Source organism: Anarrhichthys ocellatus, unplaced genomic scaffold, assembly GCF_004355925.1.
Source record: "Anarrhichthys ocellatus isolate YVR2014 unplaced genomic scaffold, GSC_Weel_1.0 scaffold75, whole genome shotgun sequence".
In the NCBI taxonomy this organism is placed as follows: Eukaryota; Metazoa; Chordata; class Actinopteri; order Perciformes; family Anarhichadidae; genus Anarrhichthys; species Anarrhichthys ocellatus.
The window spans coordinates 1,536,162-1,555,717 of record NW_022280105.1 but is presented as its reverse complement, the minus strand read 5'-3'; the positions used below and the strand labels follow the sequence as shown (position 1 = coordinate 1,555,717).

The following is a 19,556-nucleotide window of genomic DNA, read 5'->3' as shown; positions in this document are numbered from 1 at the left end:
ATATATATATATATATATATATATACACACACACACACATATATATATATATACACACACACACACATATATATATATATACACACACATATATATATATACACACATATATATATATACACATATGTTGATTGTCATAGTGTTCAACCAATCAGATCTTTAGTTTGACATGTTGGGCGTATTCTTTGACGTGTCAGAGCCTGCTAGCTGGCCTACAAGTACGTGATTGGTCAGTGAGCTAGCCTGACATGTTGGGCGGTGACAATCCCAATATCTGCTGCCTCTGTCGAGCGGACATTTTCAGCCTCAAACACATTAAAACGTATTCAAGAAATACAACTGGGGAGGCTCGACTGTCTTCACTGGCGTCCATGAATGGAGAAGGACTTCTGACTGGAACTAAAACACACGGATGTACTGAACAACCGTGAGATTAAACTCTTTATTAACAAAGAAAGGAGGATGCACTTTGTCTTTAAATAGTGAACAGCAGCTCTGGTAAGTTAAATACGTTTATTTTTACATCTGCAGTAGCTTTAATATGCTTGTTTATATATTATTATTTGTACAACTTGTTTTTATGAAGATGAATTTTTGTTTGGTTTTATATGTGATAGGAACTATTGTTACGTCCTATGTTGCTCTGGGGACATATTTAGTCGGTGCACAGTAACATGAAGACACGTAGTGTTTAAGTTAAAGTGTTAAAGTGTTGAAGTTAAAGTGTTAAATTTAAAGTGTTAAATTTAAAGTGTTAAAGTGTTAAAGTTAAAGTTAAAGTGTTTAAGTTAAAGTGTTTAAGTTAAAGTGTTAAAGTTAAAGTGTTAAAGTGTTTAAGTTAAAGTGTTAAAGTGTTTAAGTTAAAGTGTTTAAGTTAAAGTGTTTAAGTTAAAGTGTTTAAGTTAAAGTGTTTAAGTTAAAGTGTTTAAGTTAAAGTGTTTAAGTTAAAGTGTTAAAGTTAAAGTGTTTAAGTTAAAGTGTTTAAGTTAAAGTGTTTAAGTTAAAGTGTTAAAGTGTTTAAGTTAAAGTGTTAAAGTGTTTAAGTTAAAGTGTTAAAGTGTTTAAGTTAAAGTGTTAAAGTTAAAGTGTTTAAGTGATCGTCTTTGAAGATTCATGTGTTTTTAAGTGGACTCATTTTCCCTCGGTGTTGACAGACGAATAAATCCGTCACTAACAAGAGCTCAGGTGTTGTGTATTTCCTGGAGGGAGTGATAGCGTTACTACTGTGTTCATGTGTCTATGGTGTCGTTTTTATGATACGGCTAATATTGTTCCCTCTGATGTGAATAATATTTGAATGGCCCGTGCTCTTCAGTGTGCGGTGGAATACGTGTTTTAGCTCCGCAGTTTTTTTAATGCATTGTCCGTTAATGACGCAGCATCCCGTGCGTGTAATCATGTAACGTTATCTGCACTCTGCATTTAGTGTATTTATAGGTGTTGAGCTTCATTTTTACACCAAACAAATAATAACCGTAGCTGTGGCGTCATAATGAGGTTAGGTGGTTCAACTGCAGGACAGCAGTGAAGGCCCAGGTAGAAAATGCACGGCCCGCCACTGATATATACTGTATATGTCAGATTGTATTTCCCAGTGACACAAACCTCGTTCTGCAGCTCATCGTCGCTCTTGTGGGAGGCCAGCATTTCAAACAGGGAGGTGCACAGCTCCTCTGGGCTGGACGAGATCATGTTGCCTCCATCCAGATACTTCTCCACCTCCGTTCTAAGGACGGCTCCATCCCCAGAGCTCAGAGCTCTTCCTGAGCTGGACCCCTCTTCCTCACTCGCCTTTCTCTCGCTCTGCTGGCTGTTGAGGAAGTTGATGAAGTCTAGACTTGTGTTCTCCTCGTGGATGCCAGAGCAGGGCAGGTCCTCCAGAGGGTCCAATGCGTAGCAGTCATGCGAAAAGGCGATGTTGCGTCCGAAAGCAGAGCTTCGTTGGGGGTTGTGACGGGAGCACAGGGTCTGGATGAAGTTCTCAACTCGGGAGTCTCCGAGTGGAGCCACCAGCCGAGCCACACAGGCACAGGAGGCTTCGGCTGCAGATGACGGGAAGGGGCCGAACATCTGTTTGATGGCTCGGGTCTCCTCTGTGCCCACATGGTCTTTGTTGTGGAAGGTCTCAAACAGAAAGACAGCAGCACTTTCAATGGCTGCCTGACCATGTTCAGTCCCCACTGGAAAACAAAACACAACATGTTCACACTTTGATGTCATCATTGTTGTGATCTCCACAGCCAGAGGCACATCTGATCTTTTAAATACTGGTGGGAGTCTTTTGGTTTTATGCTGCTTTAGACTTAGACTTTAGACTACTCCACTACATTTCAAAGGGAAAGATTATTGACAACTAAGACCCATTTATGAGAAAAAGTAACCTTTACAAACAAGAACTATGACAAAATGTATAACTTTTTACAATAAAGTACAATGTGAAAGACTGAAGAATGGACAAATGAACTGCTTGCTTCTTTAATGCAAAGTCTTGTTCAACAACATGCATGCATCTGTTGAATCACACACTGTAGTGCACGACATTCAGCGACAGTATGTCTCTGTCAGTAAAGTTACAATCCACTGAGAATTAGACAAGAAGCAGCAACAAAACCACACTAACATTTATACAAAAGTAAACTATAGAAACTATTGTCAAGTGGTGCGGATGTGGATTTAATGTTAAGGTTGCATTTAGGCTTCTCGAAAAAAGTAAACAGCGTCTTCTCCACTAACCTCGCCAGAGAGCGGATTGACCTCTAACCATGGTGACTGCACAGCTTAGATGGCAATCAAACAATTGAATAAAAAGCATTACAAAAGTTACACTAGGATTTCACTGACCTATACAGACCCCTTTACTTTTTCACAGTTTGAAATGTTGCAGCCTTGTGCCAAAATGATTTGTGTATCTTTACAACTAATTACCATTAGTCGTATGGAGATAGCAGTGCCGTTTTGTATGGCCATTAAATGTAAGCTGTGCACTATTCATAGCTTCAGAGAAGCCTCTGAGCAGTAAAGACTACAGCATGAGCTCACTGTTTAAGGTCCCTGCACCGTATTTAAATAATATTCCAAACAATTCATGCTTAACCAGATACGCACTTTAAAAAAAGGAATACAGAGTAATTGTCCAATTAGAGGAAAAATGTCTGAGAGACAAAGGGAGTGTGAAGAAGGTTGGGGAGGAAGAGGAAAGCGAAAACAGATGAAAAGGATTTAAAGCAATTAAAAGAGTCTAGAAGCGTCAGACTCGTTGCTGCACGGAGCAGAGCAGAATGGCTGCTTTCATCCTCTCCAGAGTGTGCTCAACACTAACTTCTTATTTGGATCCAGCCACATTGTCTGAGGGCAGGTTCAACAGATAAAGCATTAGTGGAACATCAACAACAACAAACACTGTTCCTCTTGACTGGAGAATGAGAAGACAATACATCGCCATAAACGGAGAGAAGAGCAAAGTCAATAAAAATCATTACAGGCTTTCATGAGAGAGCTCCATAATTGACTCATGAACACTTGAAGTCATAGAGGGAGGATCACAGCATGTACAGCATGCTGTCAAACACCTATTTCTGGAGTCAATCTCAAAGATGATACTTCTAAAACCACACACACACTTCTCTCTGTATCCTTCCTGGACCTTAAATACATATTTATAAGCAAATTATATGGACATCCAGTGTGCGCCAGTAGTACAGCCATCCATTAAAACTATAAACTAGAATATCTAATGACAGAGAAATATGCATTCTCCTGCCTCAGACCAGCCTTTTATCTGTTCCAGTTTAAAGGTGGCGTGCAGCTAACGGTGCTAACAGCACTGACAGTTCAAGCTATCGCAAAAGTGCTGACAGAGCTAACAGTGTTTACCTGAAGGGGAACGCGTCCATGTGTGTGTTGAGTCCACCCTGAATTCTAAATTCAACATGACTATTTGTTAGTTTCAAACTAGTGATTCATTAAATCAGACAGCACCATTAAAACATAACAAATGTCTCAGCTGGGAACGACTTCAGCAATCTCTAGCCCCATCCAATAAAAAGACAGAAACAGAAAGTCCTCTTAGCCAGCTGGAGCAGAACTTCCTAAAGAGTTATATTTGTGGGCCAAGCAAGCAATAACTTACACCTTTGTAAATGTATCTATGCCTCTATTTCATTTATATATATATACACACACATGGTGACGTCTGTGCGGTAGTATTGATGTAGTTTAGAGCATCTTATTCCTTTAACCTCTAAATTCTGCTATAAATACAAATGCAAGTGTTTACTAGATATGGCTTATTAGAGAATGGCCACTTGTACATGGATCTGTTCAGAAAACCTACTGCTAGAAATACTTGACTACGGGCAGACTCTGATCACATCAAAGTTCTGCAGATTAAAACGTATTGTGAGGATTGAGAATTTTGACAGGAACATGAGGGAAAAGGATTTTTAACTAGGAGGATACAATAAATCTGTCCTGATACTGAAATAAAAAACAGATGATCTCTTAAAACATAATCAAATGGCCGTGTAATATTTACACACACAGACATATTTCATAGAGGATTCGACTTGTGCAGAACAGATGAAGGTAATAATAAAGCATTGGCAGAGGTCGCGTTAACCGAATATTTTCCGTCTTTGGCCGTTTTCTTTTAACAATGACGGAGAAATCTGAAGGCCGTCCGCCATTTAACACTGAGAGTTTAATTCACAGCCCGGTCCAGTTGGTGGCATGTGCATATTAATTAGCTATTGTTCTGGTCTTTGACCGTAGGTGCATTACGTCGTCGTCTAGCTGGCTTTAGCATTGGTAGACTAGCTACATTGCAAAATGTCACGGCAGTATCTGGAGTTCCTTTAAAAAGTGCAGTAATGAAGGTGTTGATGAACGGGGTGCAAAAAGAGGGATTGATGCCTAGGAAGCTGAAGGACAAGTAAGTAACATTGCTAATGTTCATCAGCCAGTGTTGGCCGATGTTACGTCGCATGCAAGTGGCAGCAGAAGGGAGTACCTAGTTAAGTGGGAGCAGGAGTTCACATGGCTGAGGAAGGAAGGTGGAAAAATCTTCTACGACATCTGTAAAAAGGCTGACATGAGTAGCGGATTTGTCCGAGGGAGAAATCGGCACTGAATGATCACAAAAGTAGCCACAGCCACATGGAAGCTTCGAAGGGTCGTCTACCGGAGCCTAGCCACGGTAAAGCATGTGGAGGAGTCACAAGTTGCCTGTGAAGAGGCTTTGAAACACAACTCAAGGTTGTGTAGTATATGGCAAATATTCACCTATATTCTAACCCAATAACAAGCAGGCACACTGTTGCGTCAGTCAAAATCTATTAAAAAAAGATAGATGGAATCATTTCCAGAATTCACACCTTTTTTGTCAAACAAAATATCCATATTTGTTGTTGCAAGGCAAGGCAAGTTTATTTGTATAGCACATTTCAACAACAAGGTAATTCAAAGTGCTTCACATAAAACCATTAAAAGCATCAGAACATAAGGCAAAAGAAAAGGAGATTTAAAAACAATTAAGAACATTCATTGAAACATTAAAAACAGTTATTAAAACACTAAAAAGCAGTGTGAGAAATAAAATACAGTAGTAAAATGCAGAAATGCAGGAAATTGATTAATATATTAATTGAATCTGGTTGAATTAAAGGCAGCAGCAAACAGAAAAGTCTTCAATCTTGATTTAAAGGAGCTGAGGGTCTCAGCAGACCTGCAGCTTTCTGGACTTTGTTCCAGGTATGTGGAGCAGAACAACCGAACGCTGCTTCTCCATGTTTAGTTCCGACTCTGGGAACAGAAATTAGACTGGTCCCAGACGACCTAAGGGGTCGGGATGGTTCATAACGTAGCAGCAGATCAGAGATGTATTTTGGCCCTAAACCATTCAGTGCTTTATAAACCAACAGCAGGATTTTAAAGTCAATTCTTTGTTTGACAGGAAGCCAGTGCAAAGACCTCAGAACTGGAGTGATGTGATCCACCCTCCTGGTCTTAGTGAGGACTTGAGCTGCAGCGTTCTGAATCAGCTGCAGCTTTCTGATTGACTTTTTACAGAGACCTGTAAACACACCGTTACAGTAGTCCAGTCTACTGAAGATAAATGAATGGAGAAGTTTTTCCAAATCCTGTTGAGACATAAGTCCTCTAATCCTTGATATATTCTTCAGGTGATAGTAGGCTGATTTTGTAATTGTCTTGATATGGCTGTTCAGGTTGAGGTCTGAATCCATAACTACACCTAGATTTCTGGCTAGGTTTGTGGGTTTTAACATCAGTGATTGAAGCTGAGCAGTGATTTTCTATCGTTCGTCCTTGGTACCAAAAACAATTACTTCTGTTTTATCTTTGTTTAATTGAAGAAGATTCTGGCACATCCAGTTGTTGATTTGTTCAATGCAGTTACCCAGCCCTTGTATGGGATTATAGTCCCCTGGTGACATAGTTATGTAGATTTGTGTGTCGTCTGCATAATTATGATAACACACTTTGTTGTTTTCCATAATCTGAGCTAGTGGAAGCATGTAGATGTTGAACAGAAGAGGCCCCCGTATTGAACCTTGGGGAACACCACATGTCATTTTAGTCAGCTCTGATGTGTAATTAGCTACAGACACAAAGTATTCTCGGTCCTTCCAGTAGGATTCAAACCAGTTAAGTGCTGTGCCAGAGAGTCCCACCCAGATTTTTAGTCTTTCTAGTAGTATGGCATGGTCGACCGTGTCGAATGCAGCACTGAGATCCAGTAATACTAAGACTGAACTTCTGCCATTGTCTGTGTTTAAGTGGATGTCGTTGAAAACCTTAACAAGAGCAGTTTCAGTACTGTGGTGCTGTTGAAAGCCTGACTGGAAGACATCCAAACAGTTATTTACGGCCAAGAAGTTGTTCAGATGTTGAAAAAAACAAAACGCTTTTTCAATTATTTTACTTAAAAATGGGAGGTTTGATATTGGCCTATCGTTGTTCATTGTTGCGGAGTCTAAATTAGCCTTCTTTAGGAGCGGTTTAATAACTGCAGTTTTTAGGGCTTGTGGGAAGACACCTGAGAGAAGGGATGTGTTTACAATTTGTAAAAGATCAGTGGTCATGCAGTTAGAAATATTTTTGAAAAAGTGTGTTGGTAGAATATCCAAGCAGCAGGAGGATGACTTCAGATGTTGTATAATGTCTTCCAGGCTTCTACGGTCGATTGAATGAAATTGTGTCATGATATTTGAATGGATGTTATTCAGAGATGGGGACAACACATGTCCTGTGGTTTGTGTGGAGGCACTGACTTGCTTGTCTAATTCACTGAATTCTGTCAGTGAAAAAGGAGGCAAATTGATTGCATGCCCAGGTGGATTGGAGCTCAGCAGCTACCGACACTGGAGGGTTTGTTAGCCTGTCGACGGTAGCAAATAAGGCGCGTGTATTGTTATTGTTTTTGGTTATGATGTCAGAGAAGAAGGACTGGCTTGCATTTCTAAGTTCCAAATTATAATTGCGAAGTCTCTCTTTATAGATGTCACAGTGAACCTGGAGATTAGTTTTTCACCACCTGCGCTCAGCTTTCCGACTCTCGTTTCTCTATCTGGACCAGCGTAGCATTTCTCCAAGGAGATCTTTGCTTACCCGAGACAACCTTCACTTTAGTGGGTGCAATGGCATCAATAATATTTTTAACTTTAGAATTAAAGCCATCTACAAGCTCATTGGCTGAGATGCAAGAGAGGGCTGGTGTGGAGCAGAACTTCTGAATAAATAGTTCACTGGTGTTTTCAGAGATGTAACGCTTTGTCACAACCTTGGTTTGGACATCTGTGTGCAAGGAGATTGCACTCTCAAAGAAAACACAGAAATGATCAGAGAGTGCAACATCAGTCACAGCGACCTTGGAAATGTTTACACCTTTGGTGATGATTAGGTCCAGAGTGTGCCCCCTGTTGTGGGTGGGTCCTGTCACATGCTGAGTCAGATCATAGTTATCAAGGACACCACATAGTTCTATAGACCCTCTGTCCTGGGGATTATCAACATGGATATTAAAATCACCAACAATAACAACACAGTCAAAATCAATACAGATTATAGACAGCAGTTCAGTAAACTCATCAGAGAAGGTTGCACAGTATTTAGGTGGTCTGTAAATGTTTAGGAATAAAGCTCAAGTGGAATTCAGAGCCACATATTCAAAAGAAGTAGTAGTGTAGTCTTTCAAAAAATATTTTCTCCTCGCTGAAAAAATGGTTTGCTCTCCCGCGGACACTTGCCGCATATATAAAAGGAGGCACACATGCATTAACACACATCAGAAGCTTCATAGACATACTTCAATAAAAGCTTCTCATTCCAAAACCTTTATAATAGCTTTGAATGTAACAAATGACAATGGTAGGCTACAGCCCATTCCAGTGTAATACAGAGCCAGGGCTATGAACACTGGATACAATTTCCAGCACATAGACAGACGGGACAGCGGACCACAACGTACTGAAGAACGACCGCTCGTTTTTATATAAAAAGGTAAAAACCTGAGAGACCACTCATATTTAACCTTCTTTTCAATCAGTACAGCTCAAGCTGCTTCAGCACCTCTCCCTAAAGCGCAACCGGTGCTGTTGTTGCTGCAGCCACTGTAGTTATAGTTCTGGGTAGAACAGTTTCAAACATCCCCACACACAAAAGGAGATCCTATAAAAGGAATCACTTCATGTCACACTAAGTCAGTTGTTTACCTTATCAACATGAATTATCCAGTAGCAGCACATCTTGTTGAATTAAATGAATAAATGATTCTATTTCCTTTTCAGATGTATTGGGATTGAGAAGGCAGGACTTCCAGAGGGGAACACACTGGACCCTTCACCTCATGATGCAGTGGAATGTACCTCTATCTATTGGATGTTATGCTTTTCATCATGAGCTGATGTTTAACTTTTCCTATATATATCTATTAGAAATCTAATAAATATTTGTGCATTTCACATTTTTGAATACATAACCAAAAACTTGGCTATAAAATTGAAATCTCTATATGGTAAGATTTCATTGGCTGAAGCTTGTGTCACTGTTTGTTTGAGGTTTTGATTCCCTGAAGGCCACCCAGTGGTGGAGCATGCTTATCAGTGGTGTGACCTATGTACCGTGTCTTACTATGATTGTTGATCCTGCAGAAGGCATCATCTGAATAAAAGAGAAATGCATAGAGCCACAGTTTGAAACAATGCTCCTACTTCCCCCGCTAACCTCACCAACATTAATTGGTGATTTGACCTTTTTTTTTTTGCTAACTGTGTACTCACCCCCTCCGTTGTAGAGATTTGGGGAAACTAGGACTGGTGCATAACAATGTATATCGGGGCAAGCTGCACAACCCTCCAACAGCTTTCCACATAAACGTGGTTATTATATAAATCACTTCAAACGCTTGTCCGAGTCCGACCGAAAAGCGACAGGGAGAGGAGCCCTCTGGAATAGCCAACATGGCTAACTGCACCGGGAACTACATCCATAATGGCAAGACAAAGTGCTATGATGTAATTCATGTTTTTAATTTCACCTGTGCTTTTCCCTCTACTGCATGACAAGTCAAACTATCTGCTGTGAAAAGGTGTTTGTTTGTTCCTTTAAGGAAACTCCTCCTTTTTCAAGGAGCCATACCAACTTCTGCTTAGATTCCTTAAACTCTTAATCCAGAGCACAGCCTACTGTGCTGCAGTTGGACCGTCTTTTCTGGAAGAATTATCTCGTGTAATCCAGACCTCTTCTACAGCCCTCCTGCTCTGCAGCTTGGAAGAGTTGCAGATGCATTTTGCACAAACTCGTTGACTTCTTGTACAGATGTAGGTTAGACCTTTCTGTTGGCAGCCTGTGCTCGTGGCAAGGCTCAAGACTTTCAAATAAGTATCAAAACTCCACGTTTTCAGACATGGAAATGAGTTTTTCATGTAGCACAATAAACCTTGTTTTTTCTTCATCAGCCAACAAGGATTTGTTTTCTTGGCACAAGTTGGTCAAACGTCAAGTATCCTTCTGCAGACCCAAGAAATGTTAGAGTATGAACTACCTCAGTGACAGCATGGAGTCCAACTGTTATCATGTCATGTTGCCACTTCTCTTGAAGGTAGGTCACTCAAAGGGAAGTAAGAATGTCAAGCTCAACCTTCAGTTTGTAAAATACCCACACGTAACACAAGTTGTATCCTTTCCTTTTCCGATGTCCAGTCTAAGGTTTTTAATAGCAAAGCCAAAGCTCAGGCTCAGTGTAGCATGACAAATAAGGTATAATAAGGGTTCTGGAAAACATCACTGACTCAACAGTCACTTTGTAAGCTGTACAATTTCTGACTCACTCAAAACTCAGTATCAGTGGAACATCATGGCACTCCAATGGGTCAAATGTTGGGAACAGACAGTGAATGCCAAGAGTGTCCACATAGACCAGACATAATAAAATGATCATTTCAAAGATTACACCCTTTAAAGAAAGTGTTTTCTTGACGGACTGGGATATAACATACTGTCCCTTTCATCAATGATTCATATCAGTTTTACTCTCTAGTTTTATGCTAGAGAGACACTGGGACAAAGTCACCTTGCTAGACACGGCTTGGGGATTATAAAATGAGCAGATGAGGTCGTTTTACCACAATTACCTCAATTACATATCTGAAAGTCAGATCAAAGGTAAATTAATCAATATTGTCCAATGATCCAATGATGATCAAGAAAAAAGCTCTTCACACCAAAATACTTAAACATACATGTTGTGGTTTAACTATTTGGCTTAAAGGGTCAGTGGGCCCAAACTGTGAAAAACACGTACTTTCTACCGCATACCACATGCCACAGCAGCACAGACAGTTACGTCGCAGCCACACACACCACATGTGTCAGTGAGTGAAGACATAAACACAGTTTGTCACAGCTGTAAGTCCAAAATAAGCCGTGGAGGAACAACCGTAAAACATTTGGAACAACAAACATAATCAGACACTTCTCATTCCCATGCATGCTGCTCCTCAGACAAATCAGAGCAACCGGCTGGTTTACCACCAGCCTGGGGTCTCTCCCACAGTCTTGCTGATAACGGAGCTAACAGCTAATGTTAGCACAGGTCGCACTGACTTGCATTATATGGGTTCAAGCTCTACTCAGTAAAAAGGGCTTAAAAATGGGTCCAAATGTAATGTTGTCAGATGTAGTTTTTGGCGTGATACTTCCGAGACTGTGGTAAAAAAAGGTTTGTTTAGACCCTTGCTGCTAACTGTATCTATGAGGTAGAAAATCGGAATCTGCTGGTCAGACTATTAAAAGATCTGGATCAGCCAAGGAAACCACAATCATTGGATCTCATGTCTTCATGTTGTGCGATCTTATACATCTTCATTTCTTATGTGTACATATATTACTTGTTATTAATTTTACAGTCAATTGAAATGAATTTATAACCATAACTTCCTTGATTATATTTCCAAGACCATTTAAGGCTTTAAAAGGAGCCTTTGGCTGAAGTTTTCACATGCCATTTTTTTTAAATCTGTGAGCACCACAAAAATGTTGGACAATTTATTAAAGCCAGACAAAAAAGCTCTTCCTTTTGAATTCACAGACATTTCTAACTCTGATGTACCAAAGGCACAAAACACTAACAGATCATTTCAGCAGCTGCTAAGTGTATCACATTTAGAAAAGCAGTCTAAAAACAGAAAACGGCAGTCTGTTAAGCGTAACTGGGTTTTTTCATCAGTGAAACACAAACACATAAAAACAGATTGAGAAAAATAAAAATGGATTCATTACCTATTTCCTTGGCTGCCAGAAGGAGGCTCTTCAGCTCCTGACTGGCAGCTTGCTGGTCAGCTTTGTCCTGATGCTCGGAGCACAAATGGAAAATCTTCTTCCATGTTAGACCTTCTCTGGCAAACAGCTCCCGTCTCTTCAGTCGTTTGGTCTAGAGCAACAGACAGGAGGAGAGCATTTCTTATTGCTCACATAACCTTGGATAAGACTCATGTAGCCCAACACTTTCCCAATGTACTGTGCAGATATTTTGCCATTGCAGGATGTGGTGCTGTCAGCGTGGTCAGACACTGAGGTATGAAGTTCATCTTACATATTTCATGTCAAATGCTTCCTGTGCCATGTATTCAACCCAAAATGATTCTTATACATAACTATGATCACACCAAAGAACCATACCATGCTTTTTACTTTGGTGCCCCAATTAATTCATTGCATTTATAACAACAATTTTCAACTTGTACTTTACATAACTCAAACGGAAGCTTCAAAAACAATAGATGCTTTTCCAGAGAGCAAGTCAATAGCATTTTTTCGGTAAGACAATCAATGCCTGGTTAACACTGAAGTACTTCGAAATCTACACCTCTGTTGCTTTGTTATACAAAGGTCCTCCAGAGACACAGAGGAGACAAGTACACTCACCTTAATGTGCAAAATTGGTGGAGTGCTCCTAATATGGCCCTATAGAATCATTTTGAGCAGGATTCATCACAACAGAACCCAGAGACACCCTGATGGGACTGAATCATTAGGGGCTCCAAGGAATTGTAGTTGGGCTCACAGGATTTCTGTTACTGTATTGATTTAATGCAAACAACTCCAAAGCAGAGATGATTAGCTAGTATCACCGCAGTTATGATTCTGGGTTTACATCTCAATAAACAATTTCTCCAGAAATGCTTCGGGCTTTTGTCCATATAGCGTTTTTCTCCGACAGAAAAGCGCTTCATTGAGAAAGTGCTCCTGCTGCACAGATTCTGTAGATCTATTATTTGTAATATCTCAACGACATACTGTTCATGTGTTGTTGTTGTTCCTATATAGCTTAAATGAGCTGATAAATTCTATGAGAACGTGATGTCAGATCGGTACTCACTGATACCCGATCCTTTCTCAGAGGCATTTCAGATACTGGTACCGGTATCACAACAACTCTGATACAGATACAGAATGAGGCTATTTTTGATGATGTACTTTTTACATATGCATGCTCAGTAGTTCTGTAGAAAAGTCAGTGTTAATTAGAATAACTTATTTTTTAAGCTTCTGCCATCAGAGCAGTGGAGTATTAAATCTGAGCAGGTGTGACTCTGAGGTCAGGGGAAGCATTAACACAATGACTCCATCACAATCCGCATCTCCATGTCTTCCAAAACGAAGCATTTTAACACAAACAGAGAGAATCTCTCACTTCAGCCATCTTTTCCCTGGAGAAGCACCTTTTGTGCTGAGAAGATTTAACTGGAGGGGAGCCATGTAAAAGTGAATGGCTGAATACTGCTCCCAATTTCTTTGAAGTCCCAGAAAGAGGCGACTCATGGAACAAACAAATGACTAAAATGGAGTAAAAAGACATTTTGACTGTAAAAAGATGGGATAATGATTGGCGGATTTCATAGTCACTGTGTGTGTGTGCGGAGCAGACAGACGACATCCAAACACTCAGCAGTCCGCTAACTCGTTGCTCTCGTACTAGTATTAGATGCTTCATGGTCAACAACGATGGGCTGAAAGAAAATGTATGCAGTCTGATATTCAACCTTGGTGTTCTGTTGGGAGGTGCAGTGACTTCAACTAAGTAGAGTAGAAGAGCTAAAGTAACTAACTAGTCCACTAACTCATGTCATAGGCATTCACTATCCTGTCTTAGAGCTGCTATGTGAATACCTTATCTTTGTAGATAACAGCACACTTGTATTGCACTGCAGAAGGTGTTATGTTATATTTTTGTAATATGTATGTAGCCTTTCGAGGTGGCTCACACAGATACTGGTATTGAAAAGATAGAGTTTTGTATACTGAAAACTGTTATAGTCTGATTTTGAAAGCGCTTTCTAAATGAAAAGGGAGTTCAGATTGATGTGACTGCTTGTGTCAATTGATGAAAAGGTAGCCATGTGCAGTAATATAGAAAACATAGTGACAGCACTGTGTGATGAATACGTAGCCTGTACGGTGCTCTGTGCTGTGGATGCTCATTGCTCACGTGTGTAGAGAGGGACAGTGTTAATACTGCTAGTAGGTGCCATTCTGTGTGTCATGTAGCTCTCTAGAGAGCCGACAGATGACAGTGTCATGAATAGTGCCATTCTCCTACATGCTGAGCTCTTTCCAGCAGGTTATCACATATAAATGATTGTGACATTGTGTCTCCTCCTCCACAGCTGTACGTACTAAACGTCTCTCTCTCACAGTGGACTCACATGCACTGGGACTACAGACACTGTTTCTCACAGGGGATGTTGGAATTCAATCTTAAAGTAAAACTAAATCTGGAGCAGAGTCTACGTCTGTGATATTCCATCCAAAGTGAAAACTTTGGATGTTTTTCCTTTGGAGGGAAAAAGGGGAGATGGAGAAGAGCCATACAGTACACAAGCTGTGTCATCAAAGATAAAAATGTAACATGCTAAATCACATTACTTGCTTGCTGACAGTGTTGGAAGAAAAACAAGCTGCCACAGATAGAAGCCTCCAGTGAGCGTCAGAGCAGCACACGTTTCTTACTCTGGTAGAATATATGGTGTGGGGATTCAACTGACTTGTACCAAGATGGATCTTAATGATTAAGCTTTTAGGGATTTGGTCATACAATCAAAGGGCCGTCATTACACGTACAAGTCAGTCTACTAGTGATACTACTGATTCTGTGAATTAAGCTGTATATTGTCTGCTGTGGCTTCGTAGGTCTCAGAAATGATGTCATTACGGTTATCTCAGCTTCAGTTAGAGGTGTCACCAATTACTCAACTGTTTACTACTACTACAGTACTAGTACTACTCTGCTGGTTGTGGATAACATGATTTTAGCTAGCATCAGCAAATACACAAAATTTACAGCCTGTATATGTTTCTGTACCATTCAGATGTGGTGCCACAGCAATCCAAGGTATACAGTGTTCATTTATGTATCAGTACTGGCCAACACGTCGTCACAGCAGAAGCCCCATCACGGTCTCTCTGCTGGGTTCCTCTACAGCAGTTAGCTAATGGATCTGTGTGGACATCACATCCTGCATGTCTATCGCTTTAAACATTGCATGGATGGAACAGAATGTTTAAGGATAATGCCAGCAATAGTTTTTACTATTGTAAGCAAATGCCATGACAACCAACAATGAAAGTATGAACAAGTATTGTGTGTGTATGCAAACCCTGATATATCGCATTCCTCTGTGCCATTGTTGGCCAAAAACTATTTAAAACACACTGTTACACTGGGTGGCATGTTCTGTTATTACCATGAACACACACACACACACACACACACACAGTGGTGGGTTCTACTGGGCCATCACTAGGGGCTCGAGGGGACAGTGCACTCGGTCAGAGATAGTTTCAAAATTCAACGTGGAAACTTTCTGTGGGAATTAACAAGAATTTGTGAGGAAATCATGTGAATTAACAGAAAATAACAGGAATAAGATGGAAATATAGGTGTTATTTGCTCAGGCTGTATTAACCATGTCATATGCAGATAGAAACACATGTTTTACAATATCATAAACAGAATAAGGTTCATGTAAGCAAGCAAATTAACTCATGAGAAAGGGTACTTTGAAAAGGTAGATAAAACAATGTGGGCTGTGTGCAGACTTAAGGGCTTAAAGTGTTCCAACTCATATATAAACTAAATGTTTTACAATAATGAACAAATGGAAACGGATCAATAAAAACTCCTAAATGAGCTCAATCAGGTGGTCACAGCTAGCTGGCAGAAACAAGCAGAAAGTGTTTATTATGAACGGCGTGCTTTGCTTTAGGCTAACATCTGCTGGTTCACTGAAATATCACAAAACATTTGGAATAAATTCAGCCCAGTTATTTCATCAATTCATTCACTCCAGTAATATAATCAAAACTTTCCTGAAAGCATGTAGTCTTCTGGCTCATTTTACCAAACTATATTTAATGGGATGCTGGCCAATGATCTGACCCGTGATGGAATAGTGCTGCTGAATGCTGTGCAGGTTACAACTCAATTACATGTCCATACTCATAAACAAGACATGCCATCAGACCTAGTAGTGCTTTTTATGTGTATTTTCCTCCAAAGTAACTATTAAAAAGGTACGGTTGTCGTATTGAAATTGAGCAACAATTCCCTTGGAAATGTTCCAACCCTCCTCAGACGTGCTACTCCGATGCTTGAATAGCTTCAGAACGCCCACATCAGTGTGTCTGACCATTTCTCTACCAACGATCACACCGGGACTCGTCCACTGTGTGAAGGTGAGGAAGGAGCCGGGGTTTGAACTATAAACAATAGATTTACTTCAGCATAGGGTTGGTAGATAGCATGACAACATATATGGTATGGCATATATGTCAACTGACATTTTATCATACCACTTTCTGCCCTAGAAATCTCAACTGTGGCCATTGCCTGACACTGCAATGATGAGGTTTTTTGCAAGAAAATAAAAGTCAATTTCAGCATCACATCCATTGGCTATTAAGTGGTGGAACCGAACGCTGTGAAACTGCTTAACATGATGCCATACAACACTACTGAAAAGAGTTCAACGTTCTATTGTAGCAATACTAACATCCAATCATCCACTAGCTGGCCTCACCTTCAGATCATAGAGCTGCTCAGTAATGGCCTCCTTCTTGCTCACATTGGAGAAGGAGCGCAGAGCACCTGTGAGCCGCGGAGGAGACATTGTTCTCTGGTGTTCTCTGGTTCCCCAGCTTACTTCTATGGCAGACAGACGGACAGAACACATATTGACCTGAACTTTCTCGGCAGTATGGTTTCTACATGACATAACCTATTAATAGCTGTACTCTATACAGAAAAGCCGTCGGTTTAAAGTTGCCTTTCTAAACTAAAAGCACACCCATAAAGTAGGAGATTATTAAAAAATGGCACGAATCGTTGGGCTGTTTTAGTGTATTCGGCATACAATGAACCCCCAAAAGACACCAGCAGTTAAATATCCGACAGTAATAGCTGCAACTTTATCTACAAGTAAGTGCCATTGTGTAGGCTAGAGCGTAAATGGGATATGTGTAATAAACGTGAAGATGTTAGGAAACAGACACTGCTTGGTAATATTTTGTACGATTCGTCCAAAACCCGAAATCTTCTTCAAAAACACAACGCTAAAATGTTAATGTTATTTAGCTATTAACAATGATGTGACGTGCGAGCTGTTTTTAACAATCCCATGTCATTCTCTCCGGGCAGGTCAATATGCTGTCATATGCTGTCAATGTGTTCAGTCTGTTAGTGATGCAAAAACGACTCGTTTTCTTACGCCACGTTTCTAACTTTTCACATTACGTTGTGTAAGAGTCTGTGTTGCTAGCTAATGTTAGCTCGTCAGCCTGGTTGCCACGTCCACAGTCGTATTACTGTAGCTTTAGCTTTAGCACAATGAATAACTGTCCATATCAAACGAATTGCGACTCATTAGCAGTATATTAGGCAATGTAAAACTAAATATTTCGATGGCTAACTACCTTCCGAAGCGCCTTGTAGAATGAACTGTGAGGCGCGTGTGACTAGCCTACCGGCAGATGTCAACAGAAATCGCGTGTAAGCTAGGAACTATGGGTGTTGTAGTTTGTACGAGAGGTAGTCGTGTCTCAATTCAGACTAAATGACTACATTACCCATTTATACACAGGAGTGCCACATCACACTGTGGAGGACGAAAAATGTCTTAAGTATAAACAAATAAATTAATAAATGCATTAATAAATGTATAAATAAATACAGGAATAAATAGATAAATGCATAAATAAATGTATAAATACAGAAATTAATAAATAATAGAATAAGTAAATGCTGAAATAAATACAGAAATATTTAAATGATGAAATAAAAATAAATATAAAAATATATATATGTATTTCTTTATGTCCTGTTTGATTATCAACTTTTATTTATTTATCTATACATTTATTTATTTCCATATTTATTTATTTATTTCAGCATTTAATTATTCTTTTGTTTATTTATTTCTGCATTTATTTCAGCATTTAAATATTTCTGTATTTATTTCAGCATTTATTTATATTTTTATTTATTTATTTCAGCATTTATTTATTTCAGCATTTATTTATTTCAGCATTGATGTAAGCTTTTAAGTATTGTTTTATTCATTTATTTCTGTATTCAAACGTTTTTTTAAGCATTGATTTATTTATTCCTGTATTTATTTATACATTTATTAATGCATTTATTTATTTATGTATTTATACGTAAGTCATATTCTGTCCTCCATACCTCACACAGGGTTTGCTTTTCATTTAAACCAGCGTACACCGAAATCCATATGGGCGGAGTCGGTCGAGTGTAAACAGGGTACGCAGCTGCTTGCAGGAACTGAACAAGTGCCACCAAATCGGAGTTTTGAGTCGAAGTCTGCTCCTTGTGGAGATTTCCGCTGCCCCATTGTCCTTTTACCCAGTCCTTATAACGGCTAACTCCACACAGTCGAGCGCCCTTCTATTTATAACCAGCACAACCACAAAAGCAGTAGGTTCACAAGAAAACAAAACTTACTGAGAGATTACTGAGAAGCACTGCATGCACATAGCAAACAGGAAGCCAGCAAGACCACACTACCATGCCTAGAGAACCTGTTTTCAGTTTCTCTATTCGTGTACCCGTTTATTTAATTTCTGTTTTTCCTTGTTCATCCTCAATGTGTTAATACGACTGTGTAGCCTACAATCTAATTAAATCACCTCTACTGATACTGACAACAGCATACTTGCTTCATCATAGGCGAATGCCACAAATTAACTGAACAAATTAACAAAACATAGATCAGTTAAGTCTGAAGTAGTTTTAAGTTAAGTTAAAGGTTATTTATACAATATTCAGAACATTTATATAGCAGCAAACAACTATTTGTGATGTAAATATAAAGTAGTAATGTAGGGGAACTATATTTTTCCTGTAAGTGTTCATGCAGGCACACACATACGTATGCACTAATATGCACACACCATCGGTGTTTTCATCAAGTTTGCTAACTTTGCACACCTGTGGCACACTTGGGCTCAGGGTAGTATCAGAAAGAACACATTATCTTTGTCTATGACAATTATGGCTGTCACACTCACAAAATTCACCCCCTATAATCACAGGGGCATGACGCACTGACAGTTTGGGAAGCCTGTAGAGATATCTCCTCAGAGGAAACTTATTGTTGTCTCTATCACATCATGTTGCTCACCACAGAAAACTCCGGGTGAAAGACCGGCATGGACGGTAGTCCTGACAGACTTAAAAGCGGAGTGAGAAGTATTCAGTCATTCACAATTTGGCCTACACACCTGTTGATGTTGAGAAGGAACTGTGTAGAATAATTAATCAGAATGACACGTTTGATGCACATAAACACGGGGGGGTTCTGCGGTTATTTTACATCAGCCTCTCTCGCCGTCTGATACTGAGGCACAAGGCACCCGTGCACTGTTAGTTGCTGACAGCTCAGCCGTCTCCATGCTGAGAGCCGTGTGGGGGCAATAGAAAGGCTCTGAATTTTGAATTTAGCACCTCTAAGGTAACTTTATTG

General features: G+C 39.8%; 1 protein-coding gene across 1 annotated transcript in view; it reads right to left on the bottom strand.

The window, feature by feature from the left end:
* Positions 1-17,475, bottom strand: part of ascc3 (activating signal cointegrator 1 complex subunit 3) — a 207,946-nt gene extending 190,471 nt beyond the window's left edge. Inside the window, exons 1-3 of the mRNA XM_031873831.1 lie at positions 16,596-17,475; positions 11,797-11,947; positions 1,481-2,180 (exon numbers count right to left, since the gene is read on the bottom strand). Coding sequence (XP_031729691.1) covers positions 1,481-2,180; positions 11,797-11,947; positions 16,596-16,790 — 1,046 coding nt within the window. The 5' untranslated portion in view covers positions 16,791-17,475. The remainder of the gene's footprint in view (positions 1-1,480; positions 2,181-11,796; positions 11,948-16,595) is intronic.
* Between the last annotated feature and the right edge of the window lie 2,081 nt (positions 17,476-19,556).